The sequence below is a fragment of the Capricornis sumatraensis genome, chromosome 9 (assembly GCF_032405125.1).
Source record: "Capricornis sumatraensis isolate serow.1 chromosome 9, serow.2, whole genome shotgun sequence".
NCBI classification, from domain to species: Eukaryota; Metazoa; Chordata; class Mammalia; order Artiodactyla; family Bovidae; genus Capricornis; species Capricornis sumatraensis.
Window position 1 is genome coordinate 15421764 of NC_091077.1, and position 22212 is coordinate 15443975.

A 22212-nucleotide genomic window follows, 5' to 3' on the forward strand; every position below is an offset into this window, starting at 1 on the left:
CAGTCAAGACCTGGCACACCCAAGTAAATAAATTATTATTTTTTAAGCATATGCCTCAGATCCTTTCTTCAGAAGATTGGTCCTCCCAGTTGTGAGGTCCCCCCAGTCCTTGTTGGTTTTATTTGTTTGTGTGCATGTATGGTCAGTCCCTCGGTTGTGTCTGACTCTGCACCCCCATGAACCGTATGTAGCACACCAGGCTCCTCTGTCCATGGTGTTTCCCAGGCAAGAATATTGGAGTGGGTTGCCATTTTCTCCTCTAGGTGATCTTCCCGACCCAGGGATTGAACCTATGTCTCTATGTCTCCTGCACTGTCAGGGGGATTCTTTACTACTGGGCCACTTATTTACTCCTCACTTATTTATTTAGTATGTGAAATATTAGCCTGGTCCCAAAGTCAGAACCATCCAGAGAGGCCCCTAGAGAGAGGCTACTATCCCCACACATCCATCTCTTCCAGAACATTCCTCTCTGCCTCCTGAAGGCAGCCATTCTCACCTGACACACTCATGTGAAAGAAAGATGTGAGATGTGCAAATAAAAGGTGTATCTTTTACCTTCCCCCTTTACCCCTCCTCCAGGCCCCTTCCCAGAGGGAAGCCTTGAGTAATCATGGGTGTGTTTGCGCTGGGATAGCTCCTGTACACATGCCTCCTGGAGGTTTTCTTTTCCCTGCCTGGTGCTGCATCTTAGTTTTTCCAGCCTCACTCTGTTTATTTATTTATTACTCTCACCATACTCTTTTTATTTATTTACTTGTGAGATTTATTTATTCTTTTTAATGTGGGTCATTTTTGAAGTGTTTATTGAATTTGTTACAGTACTTCTGTTTTATCTTTTGGTTTTTGGACAAGAGGCATGTGGGATCTTAGTTACCCAACCAGGAATTGAACCCATACCCTTTGCATTGGAAGTGTAGATTCTCAACCACTGGATGGCCAGGGAAGTCCCACCTGACTCTTTTTAATGTCACCGTGTTAGGGATGTTGCTATTGCTTGCTTCTTTGAATCATAAATGCAGTACTTCTCCTTGGCGAAAAAATGGTAACATGTAATGTGAATGTAGCGACGACGTGAGAGGGAGAAGCCCCCGCGGTGCTTGTTCTCTCGTGAGCGTGCATGTTGGTTTCTGGTTGACATCTCTCTCTACACCTTTCCCAGAATCTTCATGCTTGCATTCTCTTTGTTTTGTTTGGGGACCATTTGGGTTAGTCTCTGGCAATCCACTCCAGTACTGTTGCTTGGAAAATCCCATGGACAGAGGTAGGCTACAGTCCATGGGGTCGCAAAGAGTTGGACACGACTGAGCGACTTCACAGGCAGACACATAGTAAGACTTCTGCTTGGCAGAGTATCTTGGACCACTTTCCATATCAAGCCATTAGTTCTCCTCTTACTTTTTTGTATTGACATACTTAGAATCTCTTTCACTGTTCAGATTGATAGCTGTTTTAAGTTACTACCCATCAATAGATAGAGCAGACATCCTGCACCAAGCGACTCTGATGGACCACTGTGTATCTCCTCCCTTGTTGGTAGCTCTTCCCCCTCTTTGCTTTCTTTTTTACATGCACATTGTGGTAATGAGCCTCCTTGTACGTACCTTTTGATACTGTCTTAGCTGGTATGGCTTAAACATCAGAAATACGTGTTTTTACGGCTATGGAAGATGGAAATTCAAGGTTCGACAAGGTTAGTTCCTGGTGAGGACTCCCCTCCTGGTTTGTAGCCTCTGCCTTTTGGCTGGAGAGAGAGCAGGCTCTGGGGTTTCTTCTACAGTCACTAATCCCATCATGAGGGCCCCGCCTTTATGACCTAATTATGACCTTATGACCTTAACCTGGATTACCCCACCCCCTCACTCCCACAGGGCCCGGTCTCTAAATATAGTCACATTGGAGAGTTGGGGCTTGAGCATTTGAGCTCCAGAGGGGACACAACCCGGCCCATAACAGTTGGCACACTTTTGTCTCTTGGCCTGGTTCCCAGAAATGAATGACTATAGTGATTAACTCACATAATGTATTAATACTTATTCCACAGGGTTTTATTTGAAATGCTGAATTTTTTAAGAAGAGAGGTGGGCTGGCATTTGACCACAGCACAAAGCCTTCCCGAGGCCATTTGGGGCATTCGTATGACAGGAAGCTGTGGCCCAGGGAACTCTGGAGGATTGCCACTGCAGCTGCTCATCCTGTTACAGTGATAGGAAGCACTGCTCCATGGTGTCTGCTGGTGGTCTTGATCTTTGTTCTCGCTCAGTGGTCCACAGCCTTGGCTGGACATCATTGTCACCTGGGGAGCTTCTGAAAATCAGAGAGGCCTGGGGTGAGGACCCCAGGGCAGTTGAGTCAGGATTCTGGGGGTGGAGAGGTCCTACCATCAGCACCCTGATTACTCCCAGGAAAGATGCAGGGGTGACAGTGGCTGACTGAGGCAGCACGCAGAGCTTGTTTGTGGGGTGGCAGTTAGGTGGGTTTGCAGTCCATGGGGTTGTAAGAGCTGGACACGACTGAGCGACTAAATAGCAACAGTAGTCTCTGCTGAGGATCATTGTAGGTGGTGAGCATGGCCTGCAGGGAGGTTTGGGAGGTAGTAGGTTCCTAGTGGGTGCAGACAAAGGTTTCCATCTTCATCCTCATCCTGAAGGTCTTGCCAGGAAATGTGAAGGATCTGTTGAAGAGGAAAATTTCATTTGAAGTCAGTATCTCAAGAAATCAAGGAATTACATATTTGTTGCTACAAGGAAGTTGTTTGATTTTTCAAAGATTCTGATTAGCTGTTTAACAGAAAAGGATGAAGGCCTTTGATGAAGTCTACAAATCCAGTATGAATGGAAGCAATCAAGGGCCAGAAGAATGGGAATAGTGTAGTCACTTGGGTCAAAAAGGAAGACCTTGTTTCTTCTGTGTGGAATTGATCTAGAACACACCCAGAAACTGATAGTGATGGGCACCTGTGAAGAGAGAAACTGTTTCGTTTGGGGGTAGGGATGTGGAGAGTCCGCACTCCATCATCTTGAATCTTGGACTGTATGATTATGTTATTGAGTTGGCCAAATAAATAGGTATTGGGGTTGGCCAAAACATTGGTTTGGGTTTTTCAGTCCCATCTTACGGGGAAACCCGAACCAATGTTTTGGCCAACCCAATATCTATTTGAAAATCAAAAACATTTATATCAGTTATTTCCCAGACACAGCTGTTATCAATTGGTTACATGTATTTTTACTGAGTTATTAACATTCAGTTAACCCAGCTTGTGTGCCATTTTTCTGGGCTGGAGTTGGGGTGGGTGGGGGGCAGTTCCCAGATGGCCCTGGTGCGAGGATGGATGCCCAGAGTATGAACTCTGCAGAACCTCATGTCCTGCGTGTAACTCTCTTTCAGCCTCTAGACGAGACCAGCCAAATGAGCGACCTGCCGGTGAAAGTGATCCACGTGGAGAGTGGGAAGATCCTGACAGGCACAGATGCACCCAAGGCTGGGCAGCTGGAGGCCTGGCTGGAGATGAACCCGGGGTGAGTGGGGTCTTGTGGACCAGTGGCAGCCAGCATCCTAAGTTGAAGGCCACCTCGTTCCATGGGAGCTAGCCGCCAGGGGTGACCCTGGTTGCATTGGGCACAGGACAATTTGCTAAAGAAAGTGAATCGTGCTGGTTCTGGGGAGTTGTTTTTTTTTTAATCCGTGCTGCATGACATATGGGATCTTAGTTCCCCCACCAGGGATTGAACTCGTACCCCCTGCTTTGGAAGCTTGGAGTCTTAACCACTGTACCTCAAGGCAAGTTTTCCTGGGGAGATTTATATTAACAACAACACATTTTTTTTTTCCCTCCCCAGGTATGAAGTAGCTCCAAGATCTGATAGTGAAGAGAGTGGCTCAGAAGAAGAGGAGGAGGTAAGAGTTCGTTTCCTGGCCATCCAGGCCCTTGGGGCTCTGTGGTGTGACCTCGACCACAGTGGATGCTAAGTTTCTCTTCCACCCAGGCCAGGCATCGAGTGGGGTAAGAGATGGGCAGGGGGCCGCCAAGGCTGAAAGTTCTGTTTTGAGAGCCACATTGTTTCAATGTGGTAGCTTCTTGTCACATGTGACTGTTTCCACTCTAACTTCATTAAGTAAAATATAGATGTCCTCACTCATATGTCCTCAGTCACACTAGCCGTATGCCAGGCACCCAGCAACTCTACCCTCCAAAAAATGCCGGTATGAAGTTGTGAGCATGCGATGTTTGCCCTTTATCGTCTGTGCTTTGAAAACCTTATGGTTTATTCGCTAAGTCGTGTCCGACTCTTGAGACCCCCTGGACTATAGCCTGCAAGGCTCTTCTGTCTGTAGGATTCTCCAGGCAAGGATACTGGAGTGGGTTGCCATTTCCTTCTCCATTGAAAACCTTATACATGATTGTATTTATTGTGCGTATTCTCTACGTCATTGAATTATGCCCTGTAAGGTGGTTTTTAGAGTTGCCCTGGTTGTCAGATCTCAGATGAGAGTCTTGTCCCTCTGTCTGTCCTGGCCGGCCTCCTTGGGTGACTGGGAGGAAGCCCAGGGATGCAGTGTCTGTAGGGAGGGTTCCTTCTGCACGGTTGCCCCCAAGAAGGGTACTCCTTGCACTCCCCCATCAACTGGGGTGATGGTGGCTTACAAGGCTTTTAAAAAGCTTTTGCCCCCTCCATGAGGTTAGAGAGAATTTTAACAGGCATGTCTTTGCTTATTAAGGTCAAGCATTTTTTTTAGGTTTTATTGACCACTTAGATTTCTCCTTTGAATGATTTGTTTCACTTGCCCATTTCAGATCAGTTGTGTATTTTAGCTGAAACTTTAAGTGTTCTTTATGTATTTACCTCAGCCTGCAATCAGCTTGGTGTTTATCTATATCTTTGTTTTGATTTGTCCTGTCTTCACTCCCCTCCTTCTTACCTCTTCAGGTCACCTGGAATTTATTTTGTGTAGGACTTCAGATGGAGTCCCTTTCCCCCCGACTTCTAGTAGTATTAAGTCCCACAGGCAGAGGAGCCTGGCAGACTGCAGTCCATGGGTCGCAAAGAGTAGGGCATGACTTAAAGACTAAACAACAGCAAAGTAGTATTAAGACAGTGGGTATACTGTTTACCCCTTCCCCACTGTCCTGTGATATTTAAATAAAATTAATACATTGGGTTTTTATATCCACCAGTTTCTTTTTTTTTATTTTAAGAATTTACTTTTCTCATTTTGTTTGATTTATTTTAAAATATTGAGGCATAGATACAAAGTTGATATAGTATTTAAAATTCCTTTTAAAATTCTAATGATGTTTAGACTAATAATGTTCATTGTAATTTTTTAAACAATTTTTTGGAGATATAATTTGCATACTGGAAAATGCACCCATAATAAGATTACTCTTCAGTGATTTTAGTCAAGTTACAAAATCGCATAGTCATCACACTACATCAACTTGAATATGTTTTCATCACCCCAAAAAGCTTCCTCTCCCTGATTTACAGTTTGTTCTGGCTACTTCCTCCAGCCCCAGGAAATCACTGGTCTGCTGTGCTCTACAGATTTGCCTTTTCCAGAGTTTCACATAAATGGAATTATACAACATGTAGTATTTTTTGTCTAGCTTCTTTTACGTGGCATGTTTTTAAGTTTCACCTATGTTGTCTGTATGTCAAAAGTTTGTTCTACATTGCTAATTATTAGAGAAATGCAAACCAAAACTACAATAAGATACCGCCTCACACTGGTCAGAATGGCCTTCATTAAAAAGTCTACAAATAACAAATGCTGGAAAAAGTGTGAAGAAAATATTTGCAGAATCGGTAGAATGCTGCAGTACTGGTGGAAATGTGAGGTGGTGCAATCACTATGGAGAACATTATGGAGGTTCTTCAGAAAACTAAAAATAGAGTTGCCATGTGATCAGAAATCCTACTCCTGGGCATATATTCAGATAAAACTATAATTCAAAAAGATACATGCACCTCTGTGTTTATAGCAGCATTATTTACAATAGCCAAGATATGGAAACAGCCTGAATGCCCATTGAGAGGTGAATGGTTCAAGAAGATGTTAAAGATACATATACACAGTGAGGTGTTAGTCATAACGAAGAGGGAAATAATACCATTCGCAGCAACATGGATGGACCTAGAGATTGTCGTACTAGGCAGAGTGAGTCAGAGAATGACAGATACTGCATGACACCATTGATACATTAAATCCAAAATGTGATGTGAATGAACTTATGGATAATAGAAACAGACATAGAAAACAGACTTGTGGCTGCCGGGGGGCAAGGGAGGAGGAAGGACTGGGGGGATGGGACAGCAGATACAAGCTGTTATTTATGGAATGGGTAAACAGCAAGGTCCCACACACAGAGAACTGTATTTAATACCCTGTAATAAAGCATAATGGAAAAGAAAAAGGAAGATATTCTCTGCTTTGAGGGTGTAGATTTAACCCTTATATCCATATTTCCAAACTTAACAAACTCAACTAAGTAATTTATACCTCAATTTAAAAAATATTAAAAAGAAATAATGTGGAGAAGCCATTAATAAAAGTTAAGATCTTAAAAAACTTTTTTTATTCCTGAGTCGTGTTCCTTTGTATGGATATACCACATTTTGTTTATCAGTTCACCAAATTGTGGGCATTTGTGTGTTTTCCATTTTCATTTCTCTTGGGTAAATACTTAGGAATGGCATTGGTGGGTCATATGGTAAGTTTATGTTTAACTTTTTAAGCAATTAGCAAACCATTGCCTGAAGTGATTGTACCTTTTCACAGGTCCCCAGTTTCTCCATGTCCTTATCAACACTTGGTATTATCTGTTCTTTACATTATGGGCATCCTAGTGGGTAGGTAATGATATCTCTGGTTTTACTTTGCGTTTTCCTAGTAAGTAGTGATGTTGAACATCTTTTCAAATGTTCATGCACCATTCAGATATCTTCTTTGGTGAAAATCTGTTGAAATCTTTTGCCGATTTTTAATTGGGTGGTTTGTCATTTCATCATCGAGTTGTAGGAATTCTTTATATGTTCCTGATACCTGTCCTTAATCAGATATATAACTTGCAAATATCTTCTCCCAGTCTGTTTGCCTTTTTTCCCCTCAGTGTTGTCTTGAAATGTGAAAATGTTTCATTTTGATGGAATCTTTTTATTGATTTTTTTCTTTTATGAATTGTGCATTTGGTGGTATACTGAGAACTGTTTGAAGTCATGAAGGTTTTTCTCTTATGTTTTCTTTTGGAAGCTTTATATTTAAGCTCTTACATTTAGGGTCATAGTTGAGTTGACTTCTGTGTGATCTGAAGGTCTAAGGGTTTCTTTGTATATGGGTATCCACCTTACCCAGCACCATTTGATGAATAGGCTATTTTTCCCTCTTGAATAGCCTTGGCAGCTTTGTGGGAAATTAGTTAGAATAAGGGTGTGTTTCTGACTCAGTGTTTTTCTGTTGATCTGATTATGTTTATCTTTGTGTCACTGCCACACTATCTTGATTATTGCAGCTTATAATAAGTTTTAAAATCAGGTAGTGTTGGTCCTTCAACTTTTTTGCTGTATTGACTATTCCAGAGCCTTCACATCCCCATGTACGCATTCGGATCAGCTCATCAATTACTACAGAAAGGTTTGCTGGGATTTTTTGGGGGGGTTGTGTTGAGTCTAGATCGTTTTGGGATAATCACATTTAATAATACTTAGTCTTCCAATCCATGAACATGAACTGTTTCTCCATTTATTTTGATAATCTTTAATTTCTCCTAGTATTGTTTCGTAGTTCAGAGTACAGTTTTTGGTTTTTTGTTGTTAAATTTATTCTTAATGATTTTATCCCTTTTACGCTACTATAAATAGAATTGTTTTCTTAATTTTATTTTTGAATATTTTGTAGCTCTTCTGTGGAAATAACATGGAAAAAAATTTTTTTATGTTGATCTTATGTCTGGGAACTTGCTAAACTCATATTGATAATTCCAGTAAGGCTTTTTTGTTTGTTTGATTCCTTAGGATTTTCACAAACAAGATCGTGTCATCCATAAATAACCAGGACTTAACGTCTTCCTTTCCCATCTGTGTGCCTTAATTTTTAATCTCTTTTTCTTGCCTTGTTGCACTGGCTAGATCCTCCAGTAAAATGTTGAATAGATGCATCCAGAGCAGATATCATTGGCTTGTTTTTGATGTTAAGTTTGAGGCAGTTACTCTATCAGTGTTTATTGTTAGCTATAAATTTTTCGTGGATGTCTTTTAACAAGTTGAGTAAATCATGTTCACATCACACTCTCTTCCTTTTTTGCTTATCTTATAGTGAATGTTTGTTGTTGTTTAGTCGCTAAGTCATGTCTGACTCTTTCGCGACCCATAAACGGTAGCCTGCCAGGCTCCTCTGTCCATGGGATTTCCCAGGCAAAAATGCTGGAGTGGGGTGCTGTTTCCTTCTCCAGGGGATCTTCCCAACCCAGGGATGGAACCTGGGTCTCCTGCATTATAGGCGGGTCCTTTGCCGCTGAGCCCCCAGGGAAGCCTGGTGAATGTTTAGTGGAAGGTTGTATTAGCCGCTCTGGGTTCTGACTTCCACCCTTGTGGGTTCCTTTTTGTGTTTTTATTTGTTTAGTAAATTATCTAGGCTGAATCTGTGGAATGTTTCCCCAGGGAATGTGCTGTCTGTGGTGTCTGCTCCGTTTATTGTTTTGCTTTGTTTTCTCCTCATTTTCATTTTTAATCCTGGCCCTCTAGGAGTGGGTTGTATTTCTTCATAACTTAGCAGTCACCTCCAGCACCTTGAGCCAGTAAAGACTGTGTCTCCTGCCAGTAGACCTGTGTATGCAGAAGAGCGTTTTCTGGGTCTGGGCCATTTTCAAGCCTACCCTGGCTTTTACTTTCCGCTGGGCCCTGTTTCATTTGCTCTGCGCATGTGCAGAGCCCTCAGCCGGCAATCTGCTCTCCCTACCCGTGGCTGAGGTCCTCACCTCCACTGACTGCTGCCGGCCGAGCATCGCCTACTGCTATAAAACAACTGAATCCCCCATCAGCCTCAGTTGCCAGGCCTCAGGGCCCGCCCACCCTGACAGCTTACACGTCAGGATGGGAGAGGGGAAAACACCCACAAGTAAGATCTCTACAAACTCCCACCCTCTACTTACTCAAAGCTCAGCAGTTTTTTTTAAGCATTAGTGCCTCTCAGACTCCAGTTCTCTGGAATGGTTCCTGGGGCTACTTTGGTCCAGCTGTCATGTCACTTTTTAAGGTAAAATTTGCTGATCCCCTTTAATTGGAATTAGTCAGGCTTCCCATTCCTATTTAATTCCTGACATGGTAATATCAGCTTGGAAAGTCTTATAGTTATGATTTTTTTGGGCCAAAGTGTTTGTGCTGTCATCACGTGTTCATTATTCCCAGTAATCTATAAAATTATTTTGCTTTCTCCAAGGGAAATTTCACTGGAGTTTGATTGGAATAATTTAACAGGTTAATTAACAGATATTTTCCTTCTTTTTTTTTTTTTTTAGTTTTATAGCAGTTCCATTGTACACACACATTTGTGTGATTTAAACAGGAATACAAGGATAGTTTAATGTTAAGGAATGCATTTGTGTGTACTTTATCAATATGTCATACAGAATCCCCTTTATTATCTGCTACGTTAACATTGAAATACCCTTTTAATGAAACAATACTTAAATAGTAAGTCCCCTACATACAAATGAGTTCCATTTCGAGAGTACGTTCATAAGTCCAACACTTTGCATAGGTAGCCAGCTAACACAGTTTACCTATATAGTACCGTACGGGAACAGGTTTATAATGCTTTTCACACAAAGAATACATAAAACAAGCATGAACTATGAAGAAAACATTTTCACTGTTGTAGTACGGTACCTTGAAAAGTGTAACAGTACAGATCAATAGCTGCCACTCAGGGGTGGGCATCTAGTGAACGGGTAAGAGGAGGCACTGACTGGAGGAGGGAGGAGGTAGGAGATGGCAGAGCTGGAGGGTCATCAGCAATGAGAGACGGAGGGCAGGCTGCTTTGTCACTCACACCTGACGTTGATGGAATGCACGTTCACATCTTTGAAAGTTCTCAACTTGAAGGTTCATATGTAGGGGACTTACTGTACTCAAATTTATAGAAAATGTCTTAGTAAACTATGGTGTCTGTTACCACGAGTCTCGCTGGACATGTTTTAGACATTTGGGCCATGTCAGTAAAACCAAAAGTAAATCAAGACCAGCACATATTGAAGGTTGCTTATGAATGTTTAATACCTAGAAAATCCAAGAGAGTTGAAAAGCTGTTTTAGTAGCATACATTATGTAAGAAGAGCTGGGTGCAAATAGAATCTACTAGCAGCAACTGAAGTACAGAAATACCCTGAGATATCCTTAAAAAGAAGTGTCTGGACTCTGCTACGAAAACTAAAAATCATGTACTGAGCAGCTAAAAGAAGATGCACGTGAAAAGCGTGACATGTTTTGGGTTGGGCAGGAAGAGGGCGTGCGGGTTGTAAAACCATCCCTAGTTTCTGGGCTCCTCCCTCGGGCGCCCCGGGCCCGTCCCTGTGGTGACCTGGGGAGACACGGGCCTGTCTCTTGGCAGGAGGAGGAGGAGGAGCAGCCGCAGCCCGCACAGCCCCCCACCCTGCCTGTGGAGGAGAAGAAGAAGATTCCGGATCCCGACAGCGACGATGTCTCCGAGGTGGATGCCCGGCACATCATTGAGTAAGGGTTCTCTCCGCCCGCTCCCACTCTGCCAGCTCCCTGCATGGGAGCACCAGCAGGAGCCATCAGAGTCCCAGCTCCTCCTTGAATAGCCTGTCCAGCTGGCAGCCATTGCTGGACCACATAGGTCAGATGGACTTAACTTCAGATGTCTCTGATTTTCATAGGGTGCATTGACAGTCCGTCCGTTCACATGGTTCGTCTTGTGTGTAGGAGATGGTGGTGGTTACCACGCCTGTGCTCCAGCTCAGCCCTTGCCCTCTCCTCCCTGGGAGAAATTGATTCCTCAGCGTGCGTCTTCCACACATACCCTGTGCTTTTTTTTTTTCTTTTCATTTCTGGGACACTCTTCCGCCCCTTGCTCCCATGTCTGTGTACACACAGTGTCTCACTCTCTTCCACATCTGGCTGTGTGGTGTCCCTGCCATGGTCTTGTACTGTGGCCTTTGTCTAGCGGTGGTCATTTAGGTTATTTTTCATCCTTTGCCCTTGAAAGCTGTTAAAATTATTATACCGATTTCCTGGTGGCTTACAGTACAGAGTTAGCAGATACTCTTAGCGGACTGAGAGTGATATGTATTATATAAGCTTCAGGCATGAAGGGGAACCACTAGAACAAACATACAATCTTTTTTAATCTATTAGCAAAACCCTCTAAGCCAAGCTACCCAGACCAGTACCTCTGTCAGATCAGCGGCAGCATTATATTAGCAATAAAGTGCTCAATAATAGGTAAACTACTTGAATCGTGGTGAAACCACCCCGCCCTGCACTCCCTGGCCTGTGGAAAAACTATCTTCCATGAAACTAGTGCCTGGTGCCAAAAAGTTTGGAAACCACTGCTCTAAGCTAAGAAAACCCAGCTTAACTGGGCAAGATGGGTAGGGTGATATAAGGACAGAAACATAGCATAAAGCAGTATGATGGAAATTGGGTCACCTGTATCTGTTACATTAATAAAATGTGAGTGATTTAATGTCATTTTTTTAAAGAATTCCAGATTGGATCACAAAACTGCCAGTGTATAAATGATTCCGGCTTGCAAGGCTGTCAAGTGTACATTTTCCCTTGAACTCTCAGTAGAGAGGGTGGACCATGCAACCAGCCTCCAGCAGAAAGTAACACTCCTTCTCAGGCGCCCCCTCGGCACCCAGAAGTCCAGTATTGACCCCTTAGGCTAGTGTCTGCCGGCTTGCCCGCCCTCAGACTGCGTGGCTGCTCTTGGGCTCATCTTCCGGCTCAGGCTGTAAAAGCTGCTCCGCAGAGGCTTGTGTCAGAAGCATGTTGTCCCAAATAAGAGTGTTTGTCTTCACATGGCCCTTCCATTTTCCTCCCAGGAATGCCAAGCAAGATGTGGACGACGAGTACGGCGTGTCTCAGGCCCTCGCTCGTGGCCTGCAGTCCTATTATGCTGTGGCCCACGCCGTTACCGAGAGGGTGGACAAGCAGTCGGCGCTTATGGTCAATGGCGTGCTCAAGCAGTACCAGGTAGGCTGGATGGGGCCGAGTCTACACGGCAGTCCTGACAAAGGGATTGAAATGAAATGGTGCAGTCAGTCAGTTTCTCCTGTGTGCTTGATGCGTGCCTGGCAGAACAGGGGCACTGACAGGCTTTTAGTATCTCAATTCCCCCGACAGCTTTGCAGTAGGCACTGTGATCCTCCAGGTTCCATGGGGAGTTTGAGGGATCAGTGAGGAGCAGATAGATAAAGCAATTTCTCAAAATCAGATGGTTCAGAGGGAGCTCAGCTCAGTGCTCTGTGATAACCTAGAGGGTGGGATGAGGGGAGTGGGAAAGAGGTTCAAGAGGGAGGGAATATGTATATACTTACGACTGATTCATATTGTACAGCAAAAACCAACACAAAATAGTAATAAAGAAAAAAAAAATCACATGGTTTGGGAATGGCTGAGCCAGAATGGGGCCCGGGTGTGGGGCCATGGGGCCTCTGTGCAATGTGAGGCAGCGAGGGGGGCGCGCCTGGCAGCTCTAGACGTAGTCCGTCCTTCTCAGAAGTGCAGGCCTGTGGGGGTCACGTGATCATGACTCTAAAGCTCTGTGTCAGGGCCTGGCCTGGAGCAGCCAAGAAAGGAGACTGCTCGTCCTAGAAATTTCTTTTTCTGTGACGGTGGCCCCTTACCCTCAGCTCATCTCAGCTCCCAGGAGAGAGCTAGCATACCTCCAACCAAAGAACACGTTCCCTGTCTGCTGCTCGGTGTGCTGGTAACCCCTGAAGCCCACCTTTCCTTACAAGCACTCTCAGCACCTCTGCTGACATCAGGTTCCAAAGGTAAATCCTGTGACCAGTAGAAGTTTCCAGAGAGGCCTGTGTAATCACAGAAATCAGAACATGGCCACGACTTACTTAATTTGTTAGGAAACTTTCTAGATTTTCCTTGAGGACAGTCTTCTAACTGCCTATGGCAGAAAGCTTTGCAAGCTTTGGAAACCTTTCACTTCATCTTGAAATGCTGTCGAGGCAGTTAGTCGTGTGGTGCACTCGTTACCCTGATGCCCCAAGGCTCCTCTGAATCCAGCGTCACACATTGAGGGCAGGCTGGTCCCAGTGGGCTGTGTGGCTTGGTATCTGGCAGTGACAGAGATTTAACAGTTTAAACATGTGCCTGGAAAGGATGTTTCATACATGTCTCTCATGAGCACAGTAGCCCTGTGATTCCAGAGAGAGGAGTGTGAGATGGGGCCGAGTGGGATACAAGAGAGTGTGCCCAGAGGACGATGCCGAGTGAGCATGGCGACGGGTGGTCCCTGGCTGGGCTGGAGCTCGGGAGTCTCCGAAGCGCAGGGAGCCCTCCCACGCCCCACCTGGGCCTCAGCTCTGGCCGCTTGTCCTTGCAGATCAAAGGCTTGGAGTGGCTGGTGTCCCTGTACAACAACAACCTGAACGGCATCCTGGCTGACGAGATGGGCCTGGGCAAGACCATCCAGACCATCGCGCTCATTACGTACCTCATGGAGCACAAGCGTATCAACGGGCCCTTCCTCATCATAGTGCCCCTCTCGTGAGTGCCGCCCGAGCTCAGACACCCATGTGTTAGTTTGTCCGGGCCACCCTCGTAAAGGACCACAGCCTGGGTGGCCTCACCACAGGCCCTACTTCCCTGGAAGCCCGAGTTTGGGTCCAGGGTGTCCGCAGGCCTGGTTTCCCCTGAGGCCTCTCTCCTGACCTTGCAGACGGGGTCTTCTCCCCTTGTCTTGACTTCGCCTTCCCTCTGTGTGTCTGCACCCTCATTTCCTGTTCTTATAAGGAAGTCATATATAGTCTTGGATTAGCGCTCACCCTAAGGACCTCATTTTTATTCATTACCTTTTTTTTTTGTTTTCTAATATTTATTTACTTGGCTGAGTGAGGTCTTAGTTGCGGCACGCAGGATCTTTGTTGCAGCGTGCGGGCTTTTTGCTGTGGTTCACACCCCCAGTAGTTGGGGCACACGGGCTTCTCTCTAGTGCTCCCAGGCGCTAGAGCACAGGCTTAATAGTTGTGGCGCACAGGTCTAGCTGTTCCGCGGCGTGTGGGATTCTCCTGGATCAAGGATTGAACCTGTGTCTCCTGCATTGGCCGACAGACTCCTTGCCACTGACCCAGCAGGGAAGCCCTGCATCGGGTTGTAGTTGTGGCTGGCTCAGTAGTTGTGGAGCACGGGCTTAGTTGCCCTGCAGCATGTGGGATCTTAGTTCCCGGACCAGGGATCAAACCCACATTCCCTGCCTCAAAAGGTGAATTCTTAACCACTGGACCACAGGGAAGTCCCTTGATGACTTCTTTAAAGATCCTATTTCCAAACATAGTTGAGCTCTGGGTATGAAGATGTCTGCATGTGAATTCTAGGGGGACACACCCAGCGCACGGCTGCCTGCTTCTGGGTTCAAGGCACAGGGTAGAGGAAGGGCAGGTTCTGGGGTGCCTGCCCATATGATCCCTGTTGGGGCAACTCTCCTAGGCTGTCCTTGGTGTCCTCTTCAAGTCCTTCAACCAGCAGGTTCCACTCCAGGTTGTCACGGGAGTCAGATAACCCCCCGCTAAAAGCATGGAGTTTTGGTGTTTGTTCAGGTGCTGTTTCCGCATCCTCCTAGGGCTCTGAGCTCTACCGGTTGCATCCCAGCCCAGTCCGGGCACCACAGATGCTCAGCTGTGGTGTCTGGTACCTGAATGGCATCCTGTGGAAGCGCTCACTTGCAGTCTCTTGGTGGTACCAGCCTCTTCCTCCCCACAGACATGCTTCTGGGGCCGAGATTCCTTAGCCACTCCGGGGCTGCCTCTTCCTAGCTCTGCGTATGACACACGATGGTTCTTCTGCCTGTAGGGTTTTTCCAGAAGTCCTGGGACCGGCTGTCCTTGACCTGGTTCCAGTCACATGTTAGGCGGCAGTCCAGCTGTGGGCCCAGGGGATGGTCTGCTCTGATGTGGCCAGGCCTGAGTGTGTGCACTCAGGCCTGGCTCAGAAGGGGAAGCCCTTGCCTTCGGCCCAGTGTGCAGTAGGGGCCACGTCAGTTGTCGAGGCGGGTGATGGGAAACCATGTCCTCATCCCCCAGCCCATGGGAACATACTTTCCTGCCTGGAAGACGGCCAGGCCTCCAGACGCCATGCACCCATGGCTGAGGGGCCTCAGGAGCCTCCACAGTTCACTGGGAGAAGTTGATTTCCCCCTTTGCTTTCTCTTGCTCATGGTGGTGTAAATCTTCTTGTCAGTGCCCATGGCCCTCACCGGTGTACTGTCCACAGCTCTCCAAGGGCCCCTGTCCCCTCCCTTCTGTTTAGGTGGGACTTCATCTCCACCAGCATAGCTCTGTGTCTAGCGTGCTATGCTACAGACTGGGTTTGTTTTTTCTTGGCTGCACCTTGCTGTTTTCGGGATCATAGATGAGAAAGTGGATAGTCATAGAGCTTCTCAATACCCTCAGCAATGAGAGCATGGAGTCCTAACCACTGGACTGCCAGGGAGGTCCCATGGTTTATCTCTTTTTTGACATATGTTTCTTTAAACTTTATTTTGTATGGGAGTATAGCCGATTAGCAATGTTGTGACGGTTTCAGGTAGACAGCAAAGGCGCTGAGCACATGACAATCTGTTCAGCATCTCTAATAGCTAGAGAAATGGACGTCAAAACTACAGTGAGATACCAGTTGTTAATTTTCATTTTGAAAATTTTTTAAGACTTACAAACAACTGCAAAAGCAGCTTAAAAAGTTCCTGCACACCTTCTACCTGGCCTCCCAGAGCTCACATCACCTTAGAACAGTTTTAACACCAGGCTAGTAACAGCGCGGTGATAAATCATCACTAACTGTTAGTGACTCCGGAGACACGGTTCAGATGTTGTCAGTTGCCCCATTGAAGACCTTCTTCTTGTCCAGGGTCCCTCCCCTGCCTTTCGTTGTCGTGTGTTGTGATGTCTCTGTGACAGCTGCCCAGCTCAGCTTTGTTCTTCTTGACCTTCGTGAGCCTGAATCCCGGGCAGGTATTTGGTAGACCGTCCCTCCTTAGACAGGGCTCATGTGATGTGTCCTTCTTTCTGGAATTCTGGCAAGAACCTCCAGGAGGCGCTCTTGTGCCCTTCCTGAAGCTTCACATCAGAGGCCACAAGTCCAGGGCTCCACAACAGGAGAGCGTCACTTTGGTCTGTCCTTTTATCTTTTGGCCGGATGGTGCAGCACGAGGGATCTTAGTTCCCCGACCAAGGCTCGAACCCTTGCCCCCTGCAGTGGAAGCATGGAGTCATAACCGCTGGACCACCAGGGAAGTCCCCGGTTTGTTCTCCTTTTGTGGTGCCTGCTGGTTTTCCCATGCAAACATAAGCGTTTTCCTTTGTGATTTATAAGTATCCCATGGGAAGATACTGAGAAACTCTGTGACTATCCCATTTCTCATCATACTCTTCTCTGTAATTTCAACATCTATCAGAAACTCTCGCCTGAAATGATGATCCCCTGGAAAGTGCCCAGGCAAGATTTTCTCTTTCCAGTGTTCCTTCCGCAGTCTTGGAATCCACTGCAAGGGAAAGCTGTCTCTTCTCCCCCGTGTAATAGTTTAATGGTTTAGTTCTTCATAGCAGCATAGGCTCATTAAGGATTTTGCTGAAGAAAGAAAGTGAAAGTAAAGTCGCTCAGTCATGTCCATCTCTTTGTGACCCCATGGACTGCAGCCTACCAGGCTCTTCTGTCCATGGGATTTTCCAGGGAAGACTACTATGTCCTTTCAGCACGTCCCCGCTGTTGCCTTGTGATGGTTTGCTTACTGTCGAATAGCGTCAGCTTTATAGAAAAGTTGGAAAGATGGTACCCAGAGCTCCTGGTACCTTCCTCTGGTTCCCCCTGTGGCTGATCACATCTTTTTTGCTTGTGTGTTTGTTTTTAGCCTCCCCGTGGGATCTAGTTCCCTGACTGGGCATTGAACCCGTGCCCTTCTGCACTGGAAGCACAGTCTTAATCAGTGCACCACTGAGGAAGTGGCTGTGGTTGATCACATCTTACGTGACCCTGTTACATTTGTCACAAGTGAGGAATCCCCACTGGCCCGTTATATATATAGTGAAAGTGTAACTGAACACGTTACCTTACGTAAACTTTATGAAGATTTTACTAGTCTCGCCCTGACTTCTGTTTTCAGTCTCAGGAGACCATGTGGCATTTACCCTTCACATCTCCTCAGGCCTCTTCTGGTCTGTGACTGTTCCTCAGACTTTGCATAACTTTAGTGACCTTGATGATTTTGCGGAGATTGGTCAGGTGTTTTATAGGAGGTACTTCAACCTGGGTCTGTTTGGTGATTTTCTCATCCTTAGATGGGATGATGGGTTTCGGGAACAAAGATCAGAAGTGAAGCCCGCCTCTGAACTCATCATGGGGGCAGTTGGTGTCAATGTGACGCTTCACGCTGGTGGTTGACCTTGATTACGTGGCTGGGGTAGTGTGTGTGGCAGGCATCTCCACTGTGAAGTACTGTTTCTTCCCCTTTCCATACTGTATTCTGGGAAAAGATACTCAGTTTAGCCCACATGTAATAGGTGGGCAGTTAAGTGCCACCTCCTTAAAGGGGAAATCATTATGCAAATTATTGGAAGTTTACCCTGCCAGGATCACGACCACATCAGCCTTCGCATCCTCACGGACGTCGGTGTGGACAGCGAGAGACTGACGCTAGAACTAGTACCTGACTGCCCCTTCTGTGTTTCCCCCAGAACCCTCTCCAACTGGGCCTACGAGTTTGACAAGTGGGCCCCCTCCGTGGTGAAGGTGTCCTACAAGGTACGTTGCCACCTGAGGAGGTGGGCGTGGGTGGGGGTGGGTATAGAGGGATGTCGACCTGCATTAATGACAGGACGCACGTGTGCGTGCCTTCTTAGGTCGTCCACGTGGGGGCTTGGGTCATTTCATTTTGAGGAGGGATGCTTTTGCTAAGTTCTGGACTCAGTGTGTGGACTGTGCTGGTGTGAATGCCCTCGCCTGATGTTTGTTGCACCTACTGAGCTCTGGACCTGTCCACGTAGGCAGACTCAGTGAGTGTCACACAGCTGTTGCTGTGTGATGGGCTGCTCACTGTCCTCACCATCTCTAGACTAGTTCACCTGTGCACGGGGGCTGATAGTGCCTCCTGTCCTTGTGCGGGGGCGCGGGGTGCCTCACGCAGCCCCTCGCTGGCAGAGCTCAGTCATGCCCTTGGCCGCAGGGCTCCCGGGTCCAGGCTCGCCACTCTGCCGTGGAGCTCTCAGCCCTGTGATGGGAAGAAGCGGGTCCTGGCAGAGACGACAGCATGTGCGGGGAGAAATTGGTGCATTTGAGAAACTAAATGTTGTCCTGCTGCCAAGAGCTTTTGGGAACGAAGCAACTTATACTCTAGTTTAAAAAAAATTTTTTTAAGGAAAAAGAGCTTCTGGGAACGAGTACAACTCAGTCTGTCAGGAGCAGTGAGCTTGAAACAGGGAACCAGACAGATTTGCTAACCAGGGAGAAGCCGGAGCTGCCCTTAGGGAATGGTCACCGTGGACTGCACCTGTGTGGGACACACAGTGGCCTGAGTGGGGACCCAGGAGGAGGCAGGCACGGGAAGCGGAGCTGGTTGCCCACCAGGAGTGGGGCAGGTGGAGGTGCAGGCTGCAAGCCACCCAGGGCCTGCATGCCTCTCTGCTACCTGCGTGAGGCCCTCTTCGTGGACGGTGGAGTCAGGGAGGGGGAGCAGTCTGGGGGTGGAGTTGAGGGAGGGACAGCTGCTTGAGGGCCAAGTTGGGGAGGGTAGCGGTCTGGGGTGGAGTCGGGAGAGGGCCAGCAGCCTTTGCCAGTTCTCGGCCTTACCAGGGTCCCAGGACTTGGGGGCTGAGGCGTGTGCGTCTTCTGTCCCTCACAGGGCTCCCCAGCAGCCAGACGTGCTTTCGTCCCCCAGCTCCGCAGCGGCAAGTTCAACGTCTTGCTGACGACATATGAGTACATCATTAAGGACAAGCACATCCTTGCAAAGGTAGCGTGTTCGCCTGTAAAACAAGGCAGCTCAGCCCATCACGTGCTGTCCAGGCAGCTGTGGTCCTGCCCAGGCTGGTCATGCATGGGTCACGCTTCTCATCTTCTTAGACCCCCCACAAGTCATTGGTCAGTGATCCCCTGCATATGCGTAAGGACAGCTGCTCTGTGGGTACGAAAGGCCTCAGTCAAGGTGGCTTGGGGTTTGCTTCTCTGACTGTGCGTTCCCAGGCTTGCCCTGGATCACGTCCAGAGACTGGCACCATCTACACAGCACGTGGACCAGCTTCTCTCGGGCTCCTGCCCAAAGAGCCTGGTCATCTGTGATGCCTCCCAGCCTTCCCGTCCGGCCTGCCGTGTCCCTCACAGGGCCATGTTGAGCCCCTCCCCCATCTCCACCTGTCTCTAGAGGCCTCGGACCTTCCTCCCTGGTGGCTGTGTCTTCCCACCCCAGCCTACAGGAAAGCAGCCTGAGAAGCAGGTGGGGTCCGGCCTTCAGGGCCGCGTGCTCTGAGGTCCTGTGTGTCCCATCAGCCTTGAGCCACTGAGCTGGTGTGTTTAGTGGGTGCTGTGCGGCTGGGCAGCCTCTTGGCTGACTCGGTTGTGAAGGTGGCTCTAGTTGGGCCACCAGTGAGTGACTAAGAATATACTATGACCCAGCTGTAAGTCAGGCACAGTCCTCTGCCTCCAGAAAGCTCTTTTCCTGGGGTGGGGAGGGGTTGAGCTGCCGCATCTGGCCTCGCTGACCACATAGGGGAGGAAGTCCAGGGCTAGAGCGCTTTACACATTAACCCCCACCTGTGGGGCATGTTCATACTGACGACATTCAGTGCTTGATATGCATCTCTGAGCTACAGGTAAGGAAACTGAGACCCAGGGAGCTGGCATCCAGCCTGCTTATCCTAGGGCTTGTGCTGCGGGTCACCCTTCTGACCCAGGACAGACCCAGGCCCATCCCAGACACGAGAACAGGGCTCTGAATATCCTGTGCATCTGACAGTGGCTTTAATCAGTGTAAACCCCGCACCATGGGGGTTACTTGTGGGAAAGGGCTGCTACCCCCTGCCCTAGTCAGTCCTGCCTTTTTTCTCTGGGACACCTGATGTGCAGGGCCTCAGCTGGGCCGTGCTTGGTCCCCGGGAGCTAGATGCCAAGGCCTGAGTGGCTCTGAAGGGCATCACAGTCGCGTGTAAATGGGTTTATACCTGCAGTCCCTGCCTAGCCAACCTAACTCCCAGTTAGAGTTGGCGTCTAGCCCGTGTCCATTGGCTAGCGACCACTGCTAGGCTCTGCGGTACAGGCGGTGCCCCCACAGCACAGTCTGCCCCCAGCTGTGCCTCCCTGCCTCCGAGCCACCACTTGCTGACTGGAAACGTTTAGTTGCTCAGTCATGTCCAGCGCCCATGGGCTGTAGCCCGCCAGGCTCCTCTGTCCATGGGATGTCCCAGGCAAGAACCCTGGAGTGGGTTGCCAATTCCTTCTCCAGGGGATCTTCCCAACCCAGGATCGAACCTGTGTCTCCTGCATTACAGGCAGATTCTTTACCATCTGAGCCACCAGGGAAGCCAGATTGAAACATACCTGTTACCAAGCCATGTGCCCTCTCGACCCTACCCCAAGGACCTATGATCATCAGGCTGTGTATTATTTAGGATTTTTTTTCTCTATGCCAGATACTTGGCTTATGTAATTTTCCTGGAAAACCAAAGTTCTCCTCTGGACTTAGCTCTGTTCACCAGCTCTGTTTACCTGACAGCAGCTCTCAGCCGTCTCCCTGTCCACCTGTCCGCCCTCCCACGCGCCACGGAGCTGCAGTATGCGTCTGCCCCTCGGGGCGCTGGCCCTTCCTCTGATGCTATCATGCTCACGTTCCCCACCCTGCTGGGCTGTGCTGCCCGGAGCCTTCATGCCTGATGGCACTGAGCTGCTCACCCAGGGGACAGCCCCACCGCCTGTCCTCTCCTGACCACCCGCTCTCGGCCCGCAGATCCGCTGGAAGTACATGATCGTGGACGAAGGCCACCGCATGAAGAACCACCACTGCAAGCTGACGCAGGTCCTCAACACGCACTACGTGGCGCCCCGCCGCCTGCTGCTGACAGGCACACCGCTGCAGAACAAGCTGCCTGAGCTCTGGGCACTGCTCAACTTCCTGCTGCCCACCATCTTCAAGAGTTGCAGCACCTTCGAGCAGTGGTTCAACGCGCCCTTCGCCATGACGGGGGAGAAGGTGGGCAAGCTGCTGGCCACGTGGTGGAAGGGGGCGGGGCGGGGAGCCGTGGTCTTTGGCCACAAGCAGCTCCAAGGACTGTCTGAGCTGACGGTCCTGGCCCAGTTGGCTTCCCCAGGTGGTTGTGGACGGAGTGCCCACCACAACCGGCCTGGCCACACACATGGCAACCCTGCCACCAGAGAGGGGCAGAGAAATCTCAGGAGATCCTTGGGGCTTCCCTGACCCTGTGCCTCAGGCACAGAGCAGGGACATGGCACAGCAGGGCCTGAGGTGTGAAGGTGCAGCTGGAGGGCTTGAGGGGAGTTTAATTCTCACCCTGAGGGCAATGGGCACCTCTGGTTGTTTCAGTGAAGAGAGTGGTCAGATCCTGCCCCTTTTAAAGAAAATAAAAAGCTGTGGGCTGTGGCTTGTATCTCTCACATCTGTCTGGCTGTGGGTGGAATTGGTAGTCTGCTTGTGGGCCAGCTGTTTTCTGTTGAAGGAGGTTGGCGGCCTGAGCCTTGTACTGAGGAGGTGGGCTCAACCACAGGGTGGACGAAGAGCCCCCTCACCTGGCAGGCAACGCCCAGCCCACTGGTCCCTAGTTAAGAGATTCTCCTCAGGTCTGGGACAGTTGGGACCACCATGCTCTTACGGGGGGACCTCTGCATCGTCCCTGGGGTCCCCCCTCCTTGGCACTGGCTGAGGCAGAAGCCCTCTTAGAGGAGAAACTGAGGCCCTTTCAAGGGTCTCATAATTAAAACAAACCGCCAGTTTTCAGACTTCAAGGATCCCCAC

The 22212-nt window shown here is 48.4% G+C and overlaps 1 protein-coding gene across 5 annotated transcripts in view; it reads left to right on the plus strand.

Annotated features, from left to right (window-relative positions):
* SMARCA4 (SWI/SNF related BAF chromatin remodeling complex subunit ATPase 4) overlaps window positions 1-22212 on the plus strand; it is an 89692-nt gene that overhangs the window by 30025 nt on the left and 37455 nt on the right. For all 5 annotated transcript variants that reach the window (XM_068979565.1, XM_068979566.1, XM_068979567.1 and 2 more), the window contains exons 12-19: window positions 3391-3521; window positions 3843-3900; window positions 10609-10730; window positions 12068-12218; window positions 13588-13751; window positions 17930-17996; window positions 19093-19203; window positions 21190-21432. In XM_068979565.1, coding sequence (XP_068835666.1) covers window positions 3391-3521; window positions 3843-3900; window positions 10609-10730; window positions 12068-12218; window positions 13588-13751; window positions 17930-17996; window positions 19093-19203; window positions 21190-21432 — 1047 coding nt within the window. The remainder of the gene's footprint in view (window positions 1-3390; window positions 3522-3842; window positions 3901-10608; window positions 10731-12067; window positions 12219-13587; window positions 13752-17929; window positions 17997-19092; window positions 19204-21189; window positions 21433-22212) is intronic.